This window comes from Mobula hypostoma, chromosome 1, assembly GCF_963921235.1.
Source record: "Mobula hypostoma chromosome 1, sMobHyp1.1, whole genome shotgun sequence".
NCBI lineage: Eukaryota > Metazoa > Chordata > Chondrichthyes > Myliobatiformes > Myliobatidae > Mobula > Mobula hypostoma.
In genome coordinates this window covers 50,329,343-50,353,980 of record NC_086097.1, presented here as the reverse complement: position 1 = coordinate 50,353,980, position 24,638 = coordinate 50,329,343, and the positions used below count along the sequence as shown (strand labels likewise).

Here is a 24,638-nt window from a genome sequence, read left to right as displayed (position 1 = left end):
CTCTTTATTCCAGATTCATGTTGGCTAAAGGACTGAAGCGCAAACTTAGTGATTACGAAGAGAACATGGCTGGTCTTCCTGGTGCCTTTGATTCTAATCCAGGGCTGCCGTATACCTTGCAGAGACAGCTAGTACTTAACATGTGCCTCATCAAATTGCAGAGCTGTAGAATGCTGGTGGAACCAAATTTGCATCGTTCTGTTCTCATAGCAAATACTGTACGACAAATTCAGGAGGAAATGAGACAAGAGGGTAGTCATGAAAGCTCTAGCAGTTGCAATGGACCAAATCCAATTCCAGACACAAACATACCATGTCAAGGAGGTATTGAATTAACTGGATCATCTGTACTCAATACCTCTCCAGATTTGAATGGTTCTTCAGATTTTTCAGAGAGCCAGTTAGAGAATTCTTTAGTGTTGGTTTCAGATAATGACATGTCATCTGCCATTTCATCAATCCTCAAAGACTTGGATTTCATGGAAGACATCAGTCCGTCTCCTTGTCCAATACCTGAAGATGAGAGTGATGCATATGTACATTTGCCTTTTGAAGACCGTACTCAAGAAACTCGGCCTGTGGAAACTGTATTTGGCTCTTTTGAAATCAGCAATTCAACGAGTTATCTAACAGACCTTGCTTTTGATGACATATTTGAAGACATTGACACATCCATGTATGACTCTGATTTGTGTTTGCTTCCATCAACGTCCGTTAGATCGCCACCAGCTATTGTGGATGATGTTCCAAAACCCTTTCAGTTATGCAATTCAACATCAGTGAATACCATTCAGATTTGTCGAGTAGACTTAAGTGATCTGGACCACATCATGGAGATTCTTGTAGGATCTTAACTTATAGGAATGCTTCAGAATTTTGGGTGCTTGTCTTCCTTATTATTTAAAATGGCTTTATCTGCATCAATATTAATGGAAAAAGCCACCATTTTAGCAAACTACAATTCAGTCTTTTCATCTTAAAGTGTAAATAGTACAAACTTCAATTACTTTAACATAAAAACCTTGTAATCAAAAGACTACAGGGAACACCTAAGCAATTAGCATATGGAACTTCAGAAGGTGAAATGTATGCTACTGTTGACAACTTCTGATTTGCAATCCAGAAATGTGGCCATAACTTAACCACTTGGGTTATTTTTTAAAGGAATAAGATTGTTTTTATGAAATTAATGTATTTCCATAAGACAGAATATTAATTCAATAAGTTTTAAATGGGGACAAATGTTTTGTTTCTGCCCACCTATTGACAGTTTACTGTCTATATCCAAAGTGTGGGAGGAACTACTACTCTGAAATCATTTTGATGAGCGTATTTATTCAACTGGAGCACATAACTTGTTACTTCCCCGAAGGGTTTTTAAATAGGGTATTACTATACCAACAAAGGCACCTTTATCAAAAGGTTACAGGAATGTTTTATATGACATCTAAGCTATTTATTTTTTTAGAATTTTATACTCTAAATATCAGTGTTCGTGTGTCTTGTTTGGTCTTTATTTCGAGTCTGACATGCTTTGCTGTTGGATTTGGTTTACACTACCTCTTCCAAGATCTAACAATAAAGCTTTGTTAAAGATAAATATGCTGTACATGAGCAGATAGACCTTTTGGATTTTTAATTTTAAAATGTTTGTGAGAAAAGCTTTTTTTTTAATTTATCCAGAGCAATGCAACTACATAAATGATCATGTTGAATATTTGCTAATCTTGTATCTGCTTTTAAACTAATGCCTTCTAATGATTTGTACCATTGATATGAACATATTTATGACTTGGACTCACTGCCATGCTCCAAATGGGAAGAAGATGATAGTTAATGTAAAATAAAGTTTGAAATGTATCAAGTTATTCATACCCTTAAGCAACTAAACATTTCCAGAAAATGTTACCACATTTACATTGCATTGCTTAGTAATAATATGTATAAGTTGGAAGTAGTGGCCTTATAATTTAATATATTGTGGAAAAATCCAAACTTCTACAGAGTTGAGCACAATCTAGGTTTACTGTTTGCTGTTCTAATGGAGAGACAGCTTCATTGGCAGTTTCTGTTTTTCGGGTAAGATGTAAATCTAGGCTATGAACAGCATGTAGCATTTGGACAAAATGTCAGTCTTATTGTTATCTTTTGTTAAGCAACATAAACAAATGGATTGGAATTGGTTTATTCTTGCCACATGGACTGAGGTACAGTGCAAAGCACAAAACTACTGAATTATGCAAAACATAATTTGTATATGACTGTGCGTGCATTTCTCAAACTAATTCAATGAAAGTAGTGTTTTCCATTGAATACTAAAATACCGTTGTTTTTCACTTTGTCTGTTCTTCACCTTATCTGCCCTTTTCAGTCAACTTGATCCTCTCCAAAGGCTGACAGGACAGTTATGCTAGTATTCTGACTGCCATATCTTTAGACCCAAATTATTTTTTAAAAACTTGCTCATCTCTTGCTCAGCATAAATCAGCTGTGCTATGTCTCTTTTGTACGATTACTAATGCAAAACTACCCTACATTTTAAAATATATGCTTCAAGTTTGTGAGAAAGGCACTCTATAAATTCAAGTTTCTTAGTTGCTGAGAAATTGGGGACTTCTTTCTCAAGGAGAGTATTTGACATGTGATTCTATTATTCTTTCAATACAGTACTATAATTTTGCAATTTTGTTAGTATGTCCTATCTCATGCATTCTGGATAACCTTCTCTTGCACTGTTAATGGAATGAGAGCAATAGTGAATTTAGGCAAGATGGGAAGTGCTATGTTTCAATGCCACAGGTGCTTTCTAAAGTTCTATATGAAATGAGTGGCATATTGCTGATAACATTTGAGTTGCATTATGTTATGTGATAAGTGGCTGATAAGCAGTTTGATGTTTAGATAATCAGAAATGTCATTTGTGCAAGAACATTTAGTGGAAGGCAATTGTGATCTTGCACTGGCATGTCAGACTAGGTTGTAAGTCAACCCTTCCTGCATGAGGTTTAGATGATCACCTGCAATTGGAATTGTTAAACATTTTATTTCAATCTTCTCCTAAAAACTATTTAGTGTAGCCTGTTTTTTTTGTTAATTTTCCTACAGAAAATTGCTAGTCCATTAAATTGTACATTTGGCTGTTAAGTACCTGTCTCAATTTTTCATTTCATTTAGATGCAGATTTGTTCCTTTCGGTATTAAGGACATGTGATCTTGTACAGTGTATATATACAGTTCCTTAATGTAATTTACAAAGTTTGTAATTTAATCGAGAAAGACTTTTTTTGCTCCCCCCCCCCCGCCCCCTTCCTATCCCCAGTTCCACTTTGTTACAATTGATCTTTATGGGGCTGGACTAGAAATTTAGAACTTGAGTTTGTGAAAGTTGTGAAATTGTGCACAAATCCCTTATTAATATGTAGGCCAAAACTTCAGTGGCCTATTCATGCCAAGTGCATTATGAAATCTCCACTTCTAGAATATTTGGGTGTGCAATAAATTGTTTAATTTCTTGTATAATGTTAAACGAAATGTGGTTCCTATATGGTTCATTTGGTTTCAAGTTTCTAGACATGTATATTTTAGTAATGCACTTTGATACTAAGTGTATGTTAGGTTGCATTGTATTTGATTTTTGGAATTATTCTATTTTCATTAGTTACCCATTCTATAGTTGGTTTCAACACTTAATCCCAAATATTTAAATTTAAGACCTGTGAAAAATATTAGTTTGTTTTAGATTGTGAAACCATTAAGATCTACTTTTAGTGAGTTTAGGGAACAGTCACTTTTTGGTCCCTTACTAACTTAGATTTTGATCAATGTTTTACTGCACAGCAGCATTTAAATAATTTTTTTCCCAGAAGTAAAGTTTTAACAAATTAAACTTTTGGAAAAAGGAAACTGATGAATGCTCAGCTATCTAACCTGTGACAGTTATAATCCATTAATGAATTTTCTATTGAAAGGAAGTCTGTAGGAGTTATGACAATACATCCTCAGGAAGTGACAACTTTCAGTTTCCTGAGGTACTTGAAACAACCTCCACAACTGACCTTGTATGGTACTATCTCCCTCTGATTTTGTGCATGTTCAACAGAAAGTTCCAGATTAGTTCAAACCATTGTTTTGGTGAAATATTATCAGTAATGGTTTGATTAAATTAACAGCATCTGTCAAGTTATCTATGAAGGAGACAAATTTGCTATTTATATTTTCACTATTAAAGATACTATATTTCATAACAAATCTTGAAATTAAAAGGACAAGGCCAATTCTATAACTAATGCAACTTGAATTTCAGTTGGTATTATTTTAGTTGGTTAATACTCATTTCAGCACTGAGATTAACCATGGTATAATAGAATTTATTTTCTCAAACATGCATAGTATACTTAGTATTCTATTTCTATTTTTAAAATAAGTAATTTTGAATGATTTAGAAATTTCAAAGTGATGTCTCTATTTACTACTATTGCAGTATGTTTGTAACAAGTGGGTTATATTTAAACATTTACATTTTCTTTCCATGTTGAAAATAAAGTTCCGGTAAATCATTAAATAGTAGTTGTATGTTTATTGAAAAATAAAGGATGAAGTTTAACTCACCAACATTTTACACATTTAGTTAAGGAGCAACATCCAGTTCTGAATGCAATAGTGAGTTCACGAAATCCATTTCCTCGGGCCCAGTACAAATATCCACAAACAAGCCCACACTTGCAATGAAATGACTGTACAGCACAGTCACAGACTAAAGAGTGAACAATGAGTTAGACACTGGACATAGATCGAGATCATGCATTGCTAAACTGCCCTGTGAAAAGAAACAAATGCCTACTCTGGCAAACATACAACAGTGGGGACTGAGTAAACCAGTATTAATAGATATGATTACCACAGAAGGGTGAGATCTAGACTAGCTATGTTTTGCTCAGACAAATTGTTTCAAAGCTGCCTTATTTGGGACATGCAGAATCCTGTCTGAAAGGCTCAGCGGCTCTTGCAGCTTGCTTTTGTGAGATGACCTTGTGCTGTATCATACCATAAGGTTGATGTGTATTCCTTAAAAGCCTTGTCAGGCTGGCTGTGCCGTAATAGTTGCTGAAAGCTCCAGGTAAGTTTTGGAGCCAGCTCACACTGCTTGCTTAACTGCAAGTCCACACACAGTTCTCAATTACGTTATGAGCGTAGATATTACCCTTGAGTAGAAAGTGTGAAAGACATGTTTAATTTGTTTGTTAGAACAAATCCTGAACAGGTCTATAATTAAGTTTTACCATCTGAACTTCACAATTGGTACTCTTTAGGTGCCCATGAATCCTGACCAGCCCTAGTTGTTTTTTTACCCTATCTAATCACTCCAATACACTTACTCAGATGGGCATTGAATGTCCAATGTATATTCTTACAAATTGACAGTATTTGCAATTTCATATTTTTTCATTTGTGCATTGGTCATATTTGAATATGCCAGGTTATACATGTATGTACAAGGCAAACTATACCTGAGCTTTCTCCCAACCCTGGTTCATTTACCAATTTGCTTGTTTAGTAGAAAACTGGATGAAAATAAATTTCCTTCAACTAAATAGTAGGAGTACAACTATCATCTCCAGCCCTTGACACAGTTTTTAATCTAGTGATCAAATAGTTTGTTGTCTTCTGCACTCTGGTTGATCTTTCATTGACCCTGTTAATAGCTAATATTCTATAAGATTTGCTGAGTATGCCCACGAGAAAATGAATCTCAGGGTGGTTTCTGGTGACATATGTGTATATATACACTTTGATAAAACAATTTAATGTTGAAATCCATCCTTTTGTCTGAGAGGATGTTCCTACTACACATCACAATTGCTTAATACTGCACCAGCTGTTAATACCACCTCTTTACCTAGAATATCCATCACCATCAAGGGAGCAGATCAACTGTAGATCTAAGAGGAGTACACAATGACATGTCAAAAGCACCTGCAGGTGTGTCTAAACAAATGAGGTGTCAGTCTGCAATGGAAATAACCTAGCATAGCACCAAACAACAACAGTCAGAGCAAAGCAATTCCACTACAGTGGAGGTTAAACTCTGCAGCCTTGTCAACAGTACTGTTATTAAACATATCATCTGGAGTGATACATTTGCTTTTGCACTTCCTCAGAAAATGAAGCATCCAAGACCCTCATGACATTCAAACACATCTTCAATGGCAGTGTCATCACAACCTTCCCACCATCAACATGCAGGAAGTTAATCACACCCTCAGCTGGACCAGCCACAAATATTCTGGTAAAAGCAGGAAGTCAAGAACCAGGTATCCTGCAAGTGATTTAAACTCCTGCCATTCACTTTCCACCATTTACAAAGCAGGAGCATGATAACAGATGCTCCAGTTGTCAAGATAAGTACAGTTCCAACAACACTCAGAAGAGCTCAGCAACATTCCAAAACAAAGCAATCACTTGATTGTCACCTCATCCATATCCTGGGCAATTATTCCCTTCACTGCTTGCATCCTCTGGCTACATTATGTGACGTGTACAACACACTAAAGTTATTTACATAGAAATACAGAAAACCTACAGCACAATACAGGCCCTTTGGACCACAAAGCCATGCCGAATATGTCCTTACCTTAGAATTACCTAGGCTTACCCATAGCCCTCTATTTTTCTAAGCTCCATGTATCCATCCAGGAGTCTCTTAAAAGACCCTATCATTTCCACCTCCACTGCTGCCGCTGGCAGCCCATTCCACGCACTCATCACTCTCTGTGTAAAAAAACTTACCCCTGACATTTCCTCTGCACCTACTTCCAAGCACCTTAAAACTATGCCTGCTCATACTAGCCATTTCAGCCCTGGGAAAAAGCCTCTGACTATCCATACAATCAATGCCTCTCATTATCTTGTACATCTCTATCAAGTCACCTCTCATCCTCCATTGCTCCAAGGAGAAAAGGCTGAGTTCACTCGACCTATTATCATAAGGCATGCTCCCTAATCCAGGCAACATCCTTGTAAATCTCCTCTACACACTTTCTATGGTTTCCACGTCCTTCCTGTAGTGAGGCAACCAGAACTGAGCACAGTACTCCAAGTGGGGTCTGATCAGGGTCCTATATAGCTGCAACATTACCTCTCGGCTCCTAAACTCAATCCCACGATTGATGAAGGCCAATGCACCGTATGCCTTCTTAACCACAGAGTCAACCTGTGCAGCAGCTTTGAGTGTCCTATGGACTCGGACCCCAAGATCCCTCTGATCCTCCACACTGCCAAGAGTCTTACCATTAATACTATATTCTGCCATCATATTTGACCTACCAAAATGAGCCACCTCACACTTATCTGGGTGGAACTCCATCTGCCACTTCTCAGCCCAGTTTTGCATCCTATCAATGTCCCGCTGTAACCTCTGACAGCCCTCCACACTATCCACAACACCTCCAACCTTTGTGTCATCAGCAAACTTACTAACCCATCTCTCCACTTCCTCATCCAGGTCATTTATAAAAATTCACAAAGAGTTTGTGTTAACAGCCAATTTTCCTCGCAAGTGTCGCCACTCCTTCCGGCACCAACATAGGATGCCCGTAATGCTTGGCAGGACAGTACAGAACACAAGCAGCAACAAAATAAAAGTGGGCAGCAAAGGGAGATTTAGATCTCAGAGTAGGTTAAAAGATCAGTACAATTGTTTTTTCTGAGATACAGTGTGAAATAGGCCCCTCCAGCTGCATCACCCAGCAACCTCGGACCCAATCTTAGCCTAATCACAGGACAAGCTACAGTGACCAACCACGCCCACCGACCGGTATGTCCCTGGACAGTGGGAGGAAGCCAGAGAACCCAAAGGAAACCCACGCAGTCGCGGGGAGAACGTACAAACTGTAAGGCATGGTGCTAACCACTACGCTACTGTGTCATCACTATTGTGGGCAAAAGGACCGCACTGGGCTGTAGAGTTCAATGTTCTATACAGAGAGTGGTAAATTAGTAGAGGAATGTTTCGGGGTGATATCAGAGGGAGGTTATTTTACAGCAGTGAGTGGTGGATGAGGCAGATACATTGGGGACATTTAAGAGATTCTTTGCCAGGCTCATGATTGTAAGAGAAATGGAGGGTTATGGGCTTTGTGGGGGTGGCTGGGTGGAGATTCGATTCTACCAAAGAAGGTGGAAGGCACTCCTTCCCTCTGCTAGCCTGCAGGTCACCCTTGGACAAGGTGTAACAGCTGCTTAACCCACACCCCTCCCACCCCCACCAGATCAGGGTCACATAAAGCCATGGAAGTAGGTGGTGATAGCCGTATGAGCAGCTGGTGCCTATCACAAGTCCTGGTTATGTGACCACTGACGCTAGGCAATCTCTGAAGAGTATTAATAATGGCCGGGGTCACCCCACCTCGTAAAGACACTGCCCAGAAGGCGGCAATGGCAAACCACTTCTGCAGAATTTGCCAAGAACAACCATGGTCATGGAAAGACCATGATCACCCACCTCATACAACACGACACTGAATGAACAAATGAGAACGAAAGGGTTAGAATGATCTTTGAGTAGATTAAAAGGTTGGTTGGCCCACGCATTTGTACCTCCTTGTCACATTCACACTGAACAGTAAATGTCCGCCAATGTTACCTAGGCTATTTAAACAGTATTTTCCAAACATACGACTTCTATTGAGGAGGACAAATCCTGAGTAATTAGGAATCAGAAACAGGTCCTCACCTCTTCTGCAATGCCCACATCTTTTCAAAGTTTCCACCCCATACATGGGCATTCAACATCCCTACAGAACTAAGAAGACTATCTAGTTCTATCTCCTGACTGTCAACTAGAAAGACCCAGAGATTTAAGGTAGCTTTCTACATCATCTGCTTTTTTCCAAATGGCAATGGCCAATATAAACATAGAAACATAGAAAACCTACAGCACAATACAGGCCCTTCAGTTCACAAAGTTGTGCCAAACATGTCCTTACCTTAGAAATTACTAGGGTTACCCATAGCTCTCTAGTTTTCTAAGCTCCATGTACCTATCCAAAAGTTTCTTAAAAGACCCTATCGTATCCGCCTCCACCACCGTTGCCAGCAGCCCATTCCACACACTCACCACTCTCTGCGTAAAAAACTTACCCCTGACATCTCCTCTGTACCTACTCCCAAGCAATATATGCAACCTTGCTGTTATTATATATATCCTGATATTAATGGAAAACTAAATCCCAGATGCCAAGTGCTTCCATTGTGAAAGCAAACGAGTGGTTTGTTCTTGGAATCATTGCGTCTCCCATTGTTGCAGGGCAATGCACACCTGACAATCTATATCAGTATAGATTTCTGGAATCTGAAAGGATCAAGGCACAAATGTATGCTCATGTTGAAAAGATATGTATTTGAAACCATCTGCACATTAAAGCCGGGAAGGATTATGCAGTAGTAGTGGGGTGAGACCATCATCATGCAGCCACACTCCATCATTCCCAAGTCAGGTGACACAATGGTTGGATGACAGAACAGTCATTCTGCTGTCACAGGCAGTGGCCACACAGCACTTTACCTTGCACAAAGTCATGTGCTTATGACTTTCCAGGTTGATTTTGTGGTCTAAGGAAGTCCTATAACCCCTGACGCCTTCAGACTGTGAATTATGCAGCCTCCAGCTCTAGCCCTGATCTCGGTCACCTCCACCTCCAGCCAAGACCTTCCCTGTTGCTGCAGCGTTCCCGTGCTCCACTTCCCCTACCACCACACCCCAAACACCAGGCACCTCAGGCTCCCCACCACCACTTTTTGGATCCTCAGCAGCTCCATCTTCTTCCCACCTCATCTTCCCCAAATACCCCAACACTCCCTCCTCCTCTGACGCCACCAACTCTCCTCCCCCCATGTTCTCAGCTTTAATTCCTGCTGTGTCTTCTCCATTCCCTCTGACCTTCCCCTCTGAGGTGGAATGTTCTGTCCCCAGTAAGAGCCTTACCTTTGTCCTCATTTGTCCACAGCGCAGCAAGTTTCACGATCAGCACGACACCAAGTTCTTCTTACACCCTGTGCAAGTACTGCCCTCCACTCTCTCTGCACCAATCTCAACCTCACCATCAAGTCCGCAGAAGACAAAGGAGGTGCTATTCTAGTGTGGTGGACTGACCTCTAACATGCCACAAAGAATGGAAGTTCCCAGTCGCCAACCATTTTAATTCCTGTCCCCATTCTTGTTCTGAAATGTTGGTCCACAATTTCCTCTTCAGCCACGATGAGGTCACTCTCAGGTGGAGGAGCAGCATCTCATTCCATCCAGGTAGCCTCCAACCTAATGCATGAACATCAATTCCTCCTTCTGGTAAGATTCTTTCCCTCCCCCTTCCCTCTTCTATTTTCCACTTACCTCTTCTCTTCACCTGCCTATCATCTTCCCCATGGTGCCCCTCCTCCTACAGTCCATTCACCTCTCCTATCAGATCTCTCCTTCCCCAGCCCAGTCCCTAACAGCTCATCCCCCTCCCCCACCTGGCTTCACCTATCACCTTCTAGCTAGTCTTCCTCCCCTCCGCTCTGACATCTTCCCTCCTTCTTTCCAGTCCTGATGAAGGGTCCTGGCCTGAAACGCTGACTGCTTATTCATTTCCATAGATGCCTCGCCTGCTGAGTTCTTCCATTTTGTGTGTGGTGCTCTGGATGTCCAGCATCCGCAGAAGCTTCTGCAGTTATTAATTTCCTATTTACCAGTATGTGGGTATATGCAGAAAAAAAGTACTTTCGAAATGACAACATTCAAGAAGAGAAAATCCAAGCTATCAACATTACCATCACTGAATCACCCACTAAAATCTGGTGGGTTTGAGGGAGTGAGTTACCATTGACATAAAATTGAACTGGAATACATTACACACAATTGGCTCCATAAGCAGGTCAGAGACTTGGAGTCCTGCAGCTAGTTCCTCAAAGCCTGTCCAACATTACAAAGCTTAAGTCGGGAGTGTGATGGAATAGCCCCTATTTGCCTGGATGAGTGCAGCTTCAGTGACACTCATGAGCAGCTAGCACATAGACACCTCATCCAGAACCATTTGCTCACTCCATCAACACACAATAGCAGCAGTTTGTCCCATCTGCAGCAAATCACCAACACTCCTTGGACCTCACCTTCCAAACGCTAGGACCAGGACGGCAAAAGCATCTGAATGCCACAATTTGGAAGCTGCCCTGCAGGCAACAACCCATCTTGACTTAGAAGTGTATCACTGTTCCTTCGCTGTTGCAGAGTGAAATTCTTGGAACTCATTGTGGGAATACCACACCTCAAGGACTACAGCAGCTCACCCACTATCTCCTCCAGGGCAACTAGGGATGGGCAATAAAAAGCAGGCTCAAACTGTAAAACCCAAGTCTCTTGAATGAATCTTAAAAACAAAGTAACAAATAATCTGCTGGAAGAACTCAGCAGATCGAGTAGCATCTCCGCAGAGTGGAGGAGATGGGAGATGAAGAAATTGCCAGTGCCCCCTCCTATTCCCTCTAGCAGATGCTGCTCGATCAGCTGAGTTCTTCCAGCACATTATTTGTTGCTCCAGATTTCAGCGTCTGCTGTCTTGTGTCTCCGTGCCAAGGTAAAAACCTCCGACAGTCATAACTTGTGCTAGAAATACGAAAAAATACAATTACAGAAAAGACCTGATATTATACAAAAATAATTAAGATTTTATTAAATTTCTAGGATAGAAACTTAATAAGTTGATAATTAAAATGTGTGGATAGCAAGTATTAGACCATAAGACACAGGAGCAGAATTAGGCCATTCAGCCCATCAATTTCTGAATACAGCTAAAGTTATAAGTGAAGATGAAATTTAAATCAATGTAGCTGGAACCAAAAATATTCCATCATCACTTATATTAAAAATAAAACAGAAATAAGTATTGTAACAAATATAGCAAGAGATGCCAACCAAAAATTGTGGCATCCAACAATGCACATTCAATAAAGCCTACCAGACATATTCCTGCTGTACAATGACATCACATTATATTTACAAACAGTTTGTATAAAGTAACATCACTATTTGAAGCCTTTATATTTTGAGCATTTACAAATATATAACATGATAAAAGAATAAACTTCCACTTGAGTCTGTTAAGGATAGTATTATACCACATGGTAACTCCACAACAATCATACCAACTTCTAACAACTCCCAATTCCTGCACCCTATAGTTGTCAGAAGGAACCATGTAATTTCACAGTCTTGTGCTTGGTGTTCTCCTGAGTAATATTGCTAGTTTTGTATTGATGCAGAATAACTATAAATCTCCACGGTAAAACTGTCATAGTAGTCATACATAAACTTAAGCCCCAAAACATAAGGGGATATAGTAGTTTAGGAATTCCAAAGATCAATTTGGAACACAGCAAACTCACATTCAAATCCCACCGATGACTGTTAAATCCAGTGGTTAAAAACCTGGAATTCAGCACAACTTTAACTGGCCAATCAGCTGCTGAATATGGGAAAATCTGACTAGCTTACAAGTAGTCTTCAGGGAATGATGTTTGGTCAGTGGCAAGCAGAAGAATTTATATCAGATTGTTTTTGTAGAGGCACTTTAAACAGGTGCATTATATGCACAGAGACACAAGCATAGACACACACACGCGCACGCTCTTAATGAGCTCAAGAATTATTAGAAGGCGGGGTGGCTGTGGTGAGGGTTGAAGGTTGCACGGTATTGCCAAAATGCCCTTAGCAGAGGCCTGGTAGATCAGTCAGCCATAAAATCAATGTTTGCATCTTTCAGCAAAGCAGGGAATTGGAAAAAACAGGACGACCGTGTTTGTGTAATCCAAATTCTGAGAATGACAGTGCTTTAAAAATATTAAATATAATTATCAACAATCTGTTAAATATTTGCTTTAAAACATGTGCTATAACTAAATTCCAAAAGTTACTTTGAAATATTTAATTAAAATATGAAGCTTTATATGAAAAAGTGACAAATGTAGGTAAACATTTGAAATGAAACTGAACAACTAGAAAAAAAAATCTAAGCACACTTGATTTAAATATTTTATCACATAAACCATGAATGTCTTTTGATCTTTGGGATTTTTAAAGCTCGATTTCCATTCATCTGCATCCACTGCACAAACGCAGTCTCCAACCGATGACCGAAACCATGGCTGACTCTTTGGGGTGGCATTACAGAGATCTGTAATCAAACAGAATAAAAACTGGTAGGATTTTTAGATGAAGGGATTACAAAATACATTACTGAAGCATTGGTTTTAACAAAATACTGAATTACAAATTTGATCAGATATGGCAATTCATGTGTGAAACAGGTTGAATTTCCCAAGTGAACACTTATTACCGCTTTCTAAATTAAAAATCACCAATTCACATTCTCGTGAAGGGATGTTTCCTTCTTAATGGGTAAGATTTCATCTTAATGAGGATTTATAGCCTGTGGAAAGCATTTATTATATCAATTGTCAAGAAATAAACTAAAAGAAATCTGCCATTTTTAATCTTACCAGAATGCAGATCCTGATCCATTAAAAATCAATAAGTACAGGTTGCTAAACAGTCCATAAAGCAGTGAAGCAACTTGTATACTCAAAATAGCAAGCTGAATAAGGTAGGTGGGAACAGACACCAGATTCTTTCCGTGTTAGGAATCCCCTTCTGATGAAAGATTCCCAATCTGAAACATTATCTGCTCTCCTGCTGCAGAGGCTGTCAGACTTATTGAATTATTTCTAGCATTTTGTTTCTTTTTGAGATTCCAGATTGCCTAGTGTTTCACTACTTGACTCTTTATTTTCTCTTCGTCTCATAGTACCAGCTACCATGTAAGCAATTACTCGCTGAACCTTACTAAAATTACACAGGAATTTCTACTTAGCATTTTAAAACAAACATAGGCTCAAGGAGAGCTGTTATCCTGCTGTTAAAAGACTACTGAACAGACCTCCTTCATAAGATAGATTTTTGACCTCACGATCGGCCTTGTACCTTGCACCTCAGGGTGTACTCCCATCGCACTTTCTCTGTAACACTATATTCTGCTTTCTGTATTGCACTTTGATGTACTTGTGTGACAAAGTTACCTGTTTGAGTGGCATGCAAAACAAAGTCTTTCTCTGTAGCTGAGTGCATGTGACAACAATAAGACAGACTCTCACCTCTGGTCAGTACTGGATTGGGCAACACGTTAAGTCTCTTTGTGACCAAATATGCAACAAAGCTTGCATTAGGAATTGGATTTATGACACCATTGCTGCCACAGACTCAGCCAAAAATTAGTTATAAACAAGAGATTCTGGCGATCGAGAGTAATACACACAAAATGCTAGAGGAACTCAGCAGGTCAGGCAGCATCTATGGAAATGATTAAAGTCAATATTTTGGGCTGAGACCCTTAATCAGGCCAGGAAAGGAAGCAGAAAGAAGCCAGATTAAGAGGGTGAGGAGAGAGGAAGGAATACAAGCCCAGAGGTGATAGATGAAGCCAGGTGGGTGAGGGTGAAATAAGCAGCTCGGAGGTGATAGGCAGAAAAGGTAAAAGGCTGGAGATGAAGGAATCTGACAGGAGAGGAGAGTGGATCATAGGAGAAAGGGAAGAAGGAGGGGCACCAGGATGAGGAAATAGGCAGGTGAGGAGAAAGGAAGAGGTAAGAGGGAAGCCAGAGTAGGGAATTGAAGAAGAAGGGTGAGAGGGAAAATCATCAGAAGTTAGAGAAATCAGAGATAGAGATGTGTGAGTTTATTGAAACATATTTGCATGAAAGGGCAAATATTGAACTGTTTCCACTAATGGAAAATCTCAAGTGAGCAGACATACTTACCGGATTTGAAATGAATGGAAACCTTAGGTGTGTAGGAGCAATTTTGTTTTGCAGATGATGCAGAAAGAGGTGACATAAGATAGGAATAAGTAGAATCTTTGCGGATAGAGGATCGGGGAGCTTTTAAAAATTGCAGAAGGAAACTAAGGAGGTCATTCGGAAGGAAAAGATGAATTATGAGAGGAAGCTGGTGATTAATATCAAAGAAGATACTAAAAGCTTTTTTAAGTATATAAAGGGTAAAAGGGTCAAGGGTAGATATAGGACCAATACAAAATGACGCTGGAGATATTGTAATGAGAGATGCAGAGACGGTAGAGGAACTGAATGCGTATTTTGCATCAGTCTTCACAGTGGAAGATGTCTGCGGTATATCGGACATTCAAGAGTGTCAGGGAAGTGAGGTTTGTGCAGTGAAAATTACGACTGAGAAGGTGCTCGGGAAGCTTAATGGTCTGAGGGTGGATAAGTCTCCTGGACCTGATGGAATGCACCCCCGGGTTCTGAAGGAAGTAGCTGGAGAGATTGCGAAGGCATTAACAATGATCTTTCAAGAATTGATAGATTCTGGCATTGTACAGGATGACCGGAAAATTGCAAATGTTACTCCGCTATTCAAGAAGGGTGGGAGGCAGCAGAAAGGAAACTATAGACCTGTTAGCCTGACATCAGTGCTTGGAAAGTTGTTGGAATCGATTGTTAGGGGTGAGATTACAGAGTACCCGGAGGCACATGACAAGATGGGCCAAAGCCAGCATGGTTTCCTGAAAGGAAAATCCTACCTGACAAACCTATTGCAATTCTTTGAGGAAATTACAAGCAGGGTAGACAAAGGAGATGTAGTAGACCTGGTGTACTTGGATTTTCAGAACGCCTTTGACAAGGTGCCACACATGAGGCTGCTTAGCAAGGTAAGAGCCCATGGAATTACAGGGAAGTTACTAGCATGGGTGGAGCATTGGCTGGTAGGCAGAAAACAGAAAGTAGCTGTCAGTTGCTAGTGGAGTTCCACAGGGGTCGGTGTTGGGACCGTTACTTTTTACAACATATGTCAATGATTAGGACTATGGGATTAATGGATTTGTGACTAAATTTGCTGATGATACAAAGATAGGTGGAGGAAACAGACAGCCTGCAGAGAGACTAAGATAGCTCAGGGGAATGGGCAAAGAAGTGGCAAATGAAATACAATGCTGGAAAGTGTATGGTCATGCACTTTGGTGGAAGAAATAAACAGGCAGACTATTATTTAGATGAGGAGAGAGTTCAAAATGCAGAGATGTAAAAGAGACTTGGGAGTCCTTGTGCAGTATACCCTAAAGGTTAATCTGGAGGTTGAGTCGGTTGTGAAGAAGGCGAATACAATGTTGGCATTCATTTCTAGAGGTATAGAATATAACAGCCAGGATGTGATGTTGAGGCTCTATAAGGCACTCGTGAAACCACACTTGGAGTATTTTGTGCAGTTTTGGGCTCCTTATTTTAGAAAGGATATACTGACTTTGGAGAGGGTTCAGAGAAGATTCACAAGAATGATTGCAGGAATGAAAGGGTTATCGTATGAGGAATGTCTGGCAGCTCTTGGGCTGTATTCCCTTTAGTTCAGGAGAATGATGGGGGGGCGGATTTCATAGAAATATTCTGAATGTTAAAAGGCCTGAACAGATTAGATATGGCAATATTATTTCCCATGGTAGGGGATTCTAGGACAAGAGGGCACGACTTCAGAATTGAAGGACGTTCATTTAGAACAGAGTTGCAGAGAAATTACTTTAGTCAGAGGGTGGTAAATCTGTGGAATTTGTTGCCACAAGTGGCTGTGGAGGCCAAGTCATTGGGTGTATTTAAGGCAGAGATAGATAGGTTCTTGATTAGCCAGGGCATCAAAGGGTATGGGGCGAAGGCAGGGGTGTGGGGATGACTGGAAGAATTGGATCAGCCCATGATTGAATGGCGGAGCAGACTCGATAGGCTGAATGGCCCACTTCTGCTCCTATATCTTATGGTCTTATGGGTAGAGTTAAGGAACTGCAAGGGTAAAAATTAGACTCTGATGAGAGTTATATACAGGCCTCTGAATAGTAACCAGGATGTGGGGTAGAAATTACAATAGAAGATAGAGAAGACATGTTAAAAAAAAGGGCAGCATTATGATAGTCATGGGGGGATTTCAATATGCAAAATCCTGGGAAAATCAAGCTGGTCCAGTATCCCAAGTGAGGAGATTTGTGGAATCCCAATGAGATGGCTTTTTAGAGCAGTATGTGGTTGAGCCCACTAGGGAAAAGGCAATTTTAGATTGGGTATTGTGCAATGAGCCGAATTTGATTGGGAAGTTTAAGGTAAGGAAACTCCTAGGAGATGGTGATCATATAATATCATATAATTCATGCTGCAGTTTGAGAGGAAGAACTAAAATCAGATTAACAGTATTACAGTGAAGTAAAGGGAATTACAGAGGCATGAGAGAGGAGCTGGCCAAAGCTGATGGGAAGGGGACACCTGCAGGGATGATGGCAGAGCAGCAGTAGCTCGAATTTCTGGGAGCAATTCTGGAAGTGCAAGATAGATACATCCTAAAGAAGTGAAAGTATTCCATAGGGAGGATGATAAGAAAAGTTAAAGACAGCATTAAAACTAAAAAGAGGCTATCTAATATAGCAAAAATTAGTGGGAAGTTTGAGGAGTGGGAAGCTTTTAAAAACCAACAGAAGGCAACTAAGAAGACATAAGGAGAGAAAAGATAACGTATGAAGGTAAACTAACCAACAATATAACAGAAGATATCAAAAGATTTTCAGACATATAAAGACTACATATAAAGGGACCATTGGAAAATGATGTTGGAGAAGTAGTAATGGGGACGAAGAAATAATGGGCGAACATTAAGTATTTTGCATCAGTCTTCACCGTGGAAGACACCAGCACTATGCCAGAAATTCTCGAGTGTCAGGGAGCAGAAATGAGTATTTGCTATTACCAAGGAAGAAGTGCTTTAGAAGCTGAAAAGGTCTGAATGAGGTAGCTTAAGACATTGTGGAAGGATTAGTAATGATCTTTCTAAAATCACTAGATTCTGGAATTTTTCCAGAGGAATGAAAAATTGCAAATGTCACCCCACTCTTTAAGAAGGGAGCGAGGACGAAGAAAAGAAATTATATGCTAATTAGCCTGACTTCAATGGTTGGTAAGATGTTGGCGTACATTATTAAGGATGTGGTTTTGGGGTACTTGGAGGCGTATGATAAAATAGGCCAAAGTCAGCACTAAGGGGTAATCTTGCCTGACAAATCTGTTGGAATTCTTTGAGGATACAGGCATGACAGACAAAGGAGAGTAGGTGGATGATATTGTTCATTTGGATTTTTAGAAGCCTTTCACAAGGTGCTGCAAATGAGGCTGCTAAACTAATGTCCATGGTATCACAGGAAAGATACTAGTATGGCTAGAAGATTGGCTAACTGTCAGGAGAGAGAGAGTTTGATTAAAGGGGGCCTATTCTGATTGGCAGCCAGTGACAAGTGGTGTTCCACAGGGGTTGGTATTGTGACTGTTGTTCACGTTATATGTTAATGATTTGGATGATAGAGTTGATGGCTTTGTGGCCCCCAGGTTCTACAAAGACAAGTGGAAGGCAGATAGAATTGAGGAAGCGGGAAGTCTGCAGAAGGACAGACAGATTAGGAGAATGTGGAAAGAAGTGGCAGATAGAACACAGTGTACGGAAGTGTATAGCCTTGCACTTTGGTAGGAAGAATAAAGGCATGGACTGTTTTCTAAATGGGGAGAAAATTCAAAATTCAAAGATGCAAAGGGACTTGCATGCCCTTGTTCAGTATTCCCTCAAGGTTAACTTGCAGGTTGGCAAGTAATGGTAAGGAAGGCAAATGCAATGTTAGCATTCATTTTGAAAAGACTAGAATGGCAGAGCAGACTCGATGGGCCAAATGGCCTAATACTGTTCCTGTGTGTTATGGTTTATTGGTCTAATTTCCAGATCAAAGTGTACACCAATTGCCCCACTCTCAGTCCTATCACTCCAATTCCCATCCCCCTGTCAATTAGATTGAACTCTTCCCAACATCTCTAGTTGTGAATGCTGCTGGTGAAGTGAACAGCTAGCTGGAAAAGGTGGCTCCAAAAACATGCCCATCCCCAACAATCATTTGAGAGCTTAAGAAAAGGCTGAAGCAAATTCACCCAGAAATAGGGAACAGCTAACCCTTGTAGGTTTCCTCCTGAGATCCCCACCATCTGAAAAGGCAGTCTCCAATCAACTCAGTTCAGTTCATGTCATACCAGCAAACGGCAAAGAGCACTGGATATAGTATAAGGCACGAGCCTATACAGCATCCTAGAGATAGCAGTGGAGACCTGTACTCCACTACTATCAGTGTCTACAGCCAAGCTGTTTCAGTACACTTACACTGGCAATCTACCTGATAATATGGAAAAATGGCCAGCGTGTCCTTTCACACATTGCAGCACAAACCCAGTCAGGCTAATTACCATCCCACCAGTCTGCTCTCAAAGTCTGTTTTCGATGGTGATATCAAGTGGCACATATTCATAATTTGGTTTCTCCAGATCCCCTCAGCTGCAGACCTCATTACAGCCATGGTGCAGGCATGAAGCAACGAGCCAACTTCTGGAGTCAAGGTGGGGATGAATACCACTAACATTAAGGCATCAAGGGGCTGAGCTTGGCATCAAAGGGATAACAGTTTTGTTGTTGGAACCATCTCTCTCAGGAATCTTCAACTGTATCAATTGTAACAAGAGAGAATTGGACCATCTTCCCTTGATTTTCGATGATTTTACCATCAGAGTTCACCCCCACCCCCATCGACTGGATCAGTGTGATGAGTAAGTCAGGGGCTGTGTAACGCACAGCATGACTTGCTCCCTGACACCAGAAGGCTGTCCACCATCCACAAGACACAACATCAAGGAGAAAGATTGAATATCCTTCAGCTGTCTGGGTGAGTGCGTCACCAGCAGCTCAGCGCGATGCAGGATAGCACAACGCTACAGTGAGCAGAGGTACAGCAACCTCAGTTCCATGCTGTCCTTTGGTGCCGTCTGTGTAGACTTCACACGTTTTCCATGACAGGGTGGACCTGCTCCATCCTCGTCCCAAAGATCTGCAGGTCAATCGGCCAGCGCAGATTGCACAGTGTAAGTATGTGGTAGGAATGATGGGAATGTGGGAGAAGTGGCCACCCTATTAAGCCCCTCAGTATTAACTTCCATCAATACCAGAGCACACTGGCTGCAACGAGTGCTGTTCCTTAAAGCGTACCACTCTTACTCGCTCAGGCTGTTCCGAAAGCACCTTCCAAACACAAGACGGGCGAGGGCAGGGTAGCAGGTGCATCATAACACTGCCAGCCATAGGGTGCTCACCACTCGTCCTCATCAAGGGCCAGCAGTAGTAAAGGTGAGCAGTTTCAAATTCCTGGGCGTCAGCATCTCAGTGGATCTATCCGGGGCCCAAGGTATTGTTGTGATCATGAAGGCGGCACGGCAACTGCTATGTTTCATAGGGGTTTGAGGAGATGAGGTATATCACAGAAGTCTCTAGCAAAATTCTACAGATGTACCATGCATTACCGTCTGTATGAAAATACCAACGCACAGAGTCAGAAAAGGCCGCAGAGGGTCGTACACTCAGGCTAGCACCATCACAGGCACTGGCCTCCCATCATCAAAGGCATCTTCAAAGAGATGCCACAAGAAGGTTCTACCCAGATACGCTCTCTTCTTATTTATATCATCAGGGAGGTGGTGCTGGAGCCTGAAGATGTTCACTCAAAGTTTTTAGGAACAGTTTCTTCCTCTCTACCTAGATTTCCGAATGGCCTGTGAACCCATAAGCTATTTGCTCTCGTTTTGCACTATTTATTCTTATCGTAGCTTAGAGCAATATTTTTTAATGTATTAGAGTCATCGTAGACTGCAGCACAGGAACAGGCACCACCTCACTTAGCCCATGCTGCACTGTTTTTCTGCCTAATCCCATTGACCCACACTTGGGCAACAGACCACCGTGCGCCACCCATCTGCGTACTTATTCAAATTTCTCTTCAACGTTGAAATCAAGTCCATATCCGCCACTTCCACTGGCAGTATTGCACAGCTACAGTAAAACAACAAATTCCACGACGTAAGCATGTCAGTGCTGTCAAACCCGATTCTGAGGTCTTGGGTTGGAGATGGATCACCGCTGCTGGTTCTGATCCCTGCCCAACAGCATTACGGGAGTACCTTCACACAGGGAGCCTCACCAACATCATTTAAGGAGAATTAGGGATGGGCAATAAGTGCTGGTCTTTCCTGTGGTGCCCAAATTCCAGAATAATAAAAACTGGATGGTTCATATATCCCAAGTTAAAATTTTCAGTCAAATTAATTAACAGCCGAGCAGAAATTGTGCAATCTGTCTCAGATTCCTTAATGGCTATATCAAAACAAAAGTAAATAGTCAGCATTACATTTCAAAGTGTGTAATAACTTCCAAAAGGTACAAGCCCTCACCTAACATGTTAAAAGTGCAACGTTATCAGAAGTCAGAGTACATGCCTCAGCTTAATGATGTCACTGCAGGAAACTGCAGCCACAGTTAGAGTTGTGGTCCTCATGAGAGTGCATCGCTGGGGGACCAAAATAACGCAAGTATTGAAATGCTCCATTCATCAACTTTCCAAGATCAGAGAAAAACTGAAAAATAGTCTACCAGATATTTCCTGAAACAAGTAACTTCCAGCAAATTTTTCAGTGACTATTCACAAACAAGTTTTAAATTGGGCAGGTTGTCCTTCCACTACTTGTGAGATACTATTGGTATGAAGATGACCTGACATAATTACACTAGCTAAGTGGTGGAGAGACAGTTGGATGTTCCTGCATCTAAACTGTCTGAATTGTGCAAGGAACCTTATCTGACTTTAGCTCACAAACCTTAGCGGGCAGTTAAATTGACCTTCCCGAAACCTCATTCACAGACATCGTCATGTTTCCATCTATTGAAGCTTTGTACTGTATTCACCAAGCAATGTAGCACTAGCCTATCCAAACCCTTATCAGCGACCCTCCTCACACCTGCTTCTCCTTTCAAGTATCCAACTTGTTTTCTAAAAGAACAAGTGGTGCAGCATATCCTTTTGCTCCTTTCACCCTCAAATTTTTCACTAAAATGCCATCCTTTCTTTATCTATAGAATTGAGCTCCTACTATTTTAACCTCTCTGCTTTCCTTGCCTCATCCAACTGCTGACCCCGTTGTGCACATGTATATAGTTCGGGGGTGGGGGGGGGAACGTCGACTCAGACCACGAGAGGCCTGCGTCGGGCATTTTCATGCCTTACAAGGCACAGATTGGAAGTCTGTGTGGGACGCCACTCCTCGCACAGACACTAGAGCAATGAGTGGTTAAGTGCCTTGCTCAAGGACACAAACACACTGCCACAGCTGAGGTTTGAACTAGCGACAGTCAGATCACTAGACGAATGCCTTAACCACTTGGCCACGTGCCCAACACAGTTCAAGGGCTAGTATATCAGTTCTAGGATGCTTTGCAGAAACACACTACTACCCATGTAGTTAAAAAGTTGGGTGTGTTACACCCATTTTCCTGTACAAATCACCATCCACATCCACCAATCTCATTCCAATCCCACTTCCCTCTGTAGTTATACACTTGCCCCCATGCACTTCCTAGTGTCAAACAATTACTCTCTCAAATCTAGCTATCAGGCCAAGATTTTCATGTACCCTGGTCTGGATGAGGGCCTTTGTACCGTTGTGAGGTAAGGCTGCAACTCCTGCAAATACTTCAGTCTTCTCCAGGTCTGAATAAGAAGCCATGGCCTCCTTTAGATCAGCTTGTCCATTATCCTATGAGGTATACACAAGGAAAAAATGTAAATTATCTGAATAAAAGTAACTAATATTCAAACAGTGTGAATGGCAGACTGTCAAATCATATTTACAACCAGAAATTACATAAAATATTATACAATCCTTACAAGAAATATTTTCTACAATCTATTTCAGAGAAATTAATAAATTATAACATTATTTTAGTCACATTGCAATATATAATGTTGCAATTAATAAAGTGGAATGCATTTTTGACAGTAATTTTCAATTACATTGAGTGAGAGAAAAGTCAGTTTGACAAATTAAGGTCAATCCCCGAAGCATTTGAAAACTGAAGTACTACTGGCAATACGAATTTTTCTTCAAACAACACCAAAAGATTCTATCAAAATAAATGCAAAGTGCTGGGAGAATAAAATCATGGTTTAATAAAAAATGAGGCCAATTAATCAATCATGCTTTGATATCACCCTAGGAATGTCCAGAGGCTGAGAAAATATTGGACCACCAGGGCTCTTGGTAAGAACGTGGTCAAAGAGCCAGAGAACACATTGTTCTAGATTCCGTCATCTGCAGCCTCCTGCATCTCGACTGAGAAATTTCTACTCGAATATATCCAGTTCTTTCCTTCTCTGGATGCTTTGCCAATCACTTCAATCCATTTTCCCCTTGCTGCTGAGATTTCTGCCACAGTGCACAAATATCCTTCCTCACTCTCATCAAACCCTTCATTAATTTTGTACACTTAAATTTTTCATTAGCCCTCTGCTTAGGGGAGGACAGGTCAGGTGTCAATTTTCTTTGTACATCAGAAACCCCACATCCCCGAACCTATTCCAGCAAGTCTCCAGTCCCTCTAGGCACCACACCGTAGAAGGGAAACATTCATACAGCTTAGATCTAACCAATATTTTATGTATGCTTAGATTAAGTTGTTTGGTTTTAGTTAATGAAGCGTAAATGCAAGGACCCCAGGTGCTTTCTAAATAAACAGCCAATATCAATTTGTTTGCCACTTTCAAAAATTTTGTACATAGATTCAAGTGTTTTTGCTTTGCATGCATTTATAGCCATACTGCTTACATTTACTCTTAATTTTCCTTTTATTAAGTACTCAAAATATTGGCATTATCTAACTGTTTCAAATGCAATCTTCTCCAAGTTTCAATACAAAGTTCTTGTGACTATTTTCACAATAAAAAGCCAGGTCTCTTCTGAAACATAATCAAAGCATATACAATTTGACTTGTGCTGTGAAGTCTCAGCCACACTACCCAAATCTCTTACTAACTCTTCCTTCAGTTAGTCCGGACGAAGAGTCTCGGCCTGAAACGTCGACTGTACCTCTTCCTAGAGATGCTGCCTGGCCTGCTGCGTTCACCAGCAACTTTGATGTGTGTTGCTTGAATTCCCAGCATCTGCAGAATTCCTGTTGTTCACACTACCCCGAATCGGGTTATCATTACAACCCTTATAAAAATCTAAGAAAACACTTATAAACGAAAGGCTGTCAGCATAGTTATAACACTTGACCAATACAAAAGAGAATTTAATGATGGACTCATTTGTTTTTCAGGTACCACTAGAGAGGCCAGCATTTAATGCCAATCCCTTGGTGGCCTCGGCAAGGTGATGCTGACCTACCTTACCGAAATGTTGCAATCCTTTTGATGTAGGTACTCTGAGAAGGAGTTCCTGTAGATTCACTATACTCTGTGACACTGATGAAAGGGTCAATCAGCATTGTAAAAGAGCCCACCGCTGACTGTGTTCCCATGTGGTGGGATTATGGGCTTGGCATTTGCTCAAGACTGGCCAAGTAACAAGAGGCAAAATAGTCAGGTAAAGTTTATCGGGTCGTATTTTGTGATCAGCAGGAAACAAATAGTATCAGCCATTCAACAGGCTTCCAT

The 24,638-nt window shown here is 40.9% G+C and overlaps 2 protein-coding genes across 6 annotated transcripts in view; one reads left to right on the top strand and one right to left on the bottom strand.

Moving 5' to 3' along the window:
- LOC134346764 (SERTA domain-containing protein 2-like) overlaps nucleotides 1-4,548 on the top strand; it is a 49,420-nt gene extending 44,872 nt beyond the window's left edge. For all 3 annotated transcript variants that reach the window (XM_063048388.1, XM_063048379.1, XM_063048396.1), the window contains one exon: nucleotides 14-4,548. In XM_063048388.1, the coding sequence (XP_062904458.1) occupies nucleotides 18-854 (837 nt within the window). In that variant the 5' untranslated portion in view covers nucleotides 14-17 and the 3' untranslated portion in view covers nucleotides 855-4,548. The remainder of the gene's footprint in view (nucleotides 1-13) is intronic.
- A 4-nt stretch (nucleotides 4,549-4,552) lies between these two features.
- Nucleotides 4,553-24,638, bottom strand: part of LOC134346751 (uncharacterized) — a 71,081-nt gene continuing 50,995 nt past the window's right edge. For 2 of the 3 annotated variants that reach the window (XM_063048352.1, XM_063048360.1), the window contains exons 5-6: nucleotides 22,644-22,740; nucleotides 4,553-13,205 (exon numbers count right to left, since the gene is read on the bottom strand). In XM_063048352.1, coding sequence (XP_062904422.1) covers nucleotides 13,027-13,205; nucleotides 22,644-22,740 — 276 coding nt within the window. In that variant the 3' untranslated portion in view covers nucleotides 4,553-13,026. Of the gene's footprint in view, nucleotides 13,206-22,617; nucleotides 22,741-24,638 lie in introns of all 3 variants that reach the window. The other variant, XM_063048369.1, reaches the window with a different exon arrangement.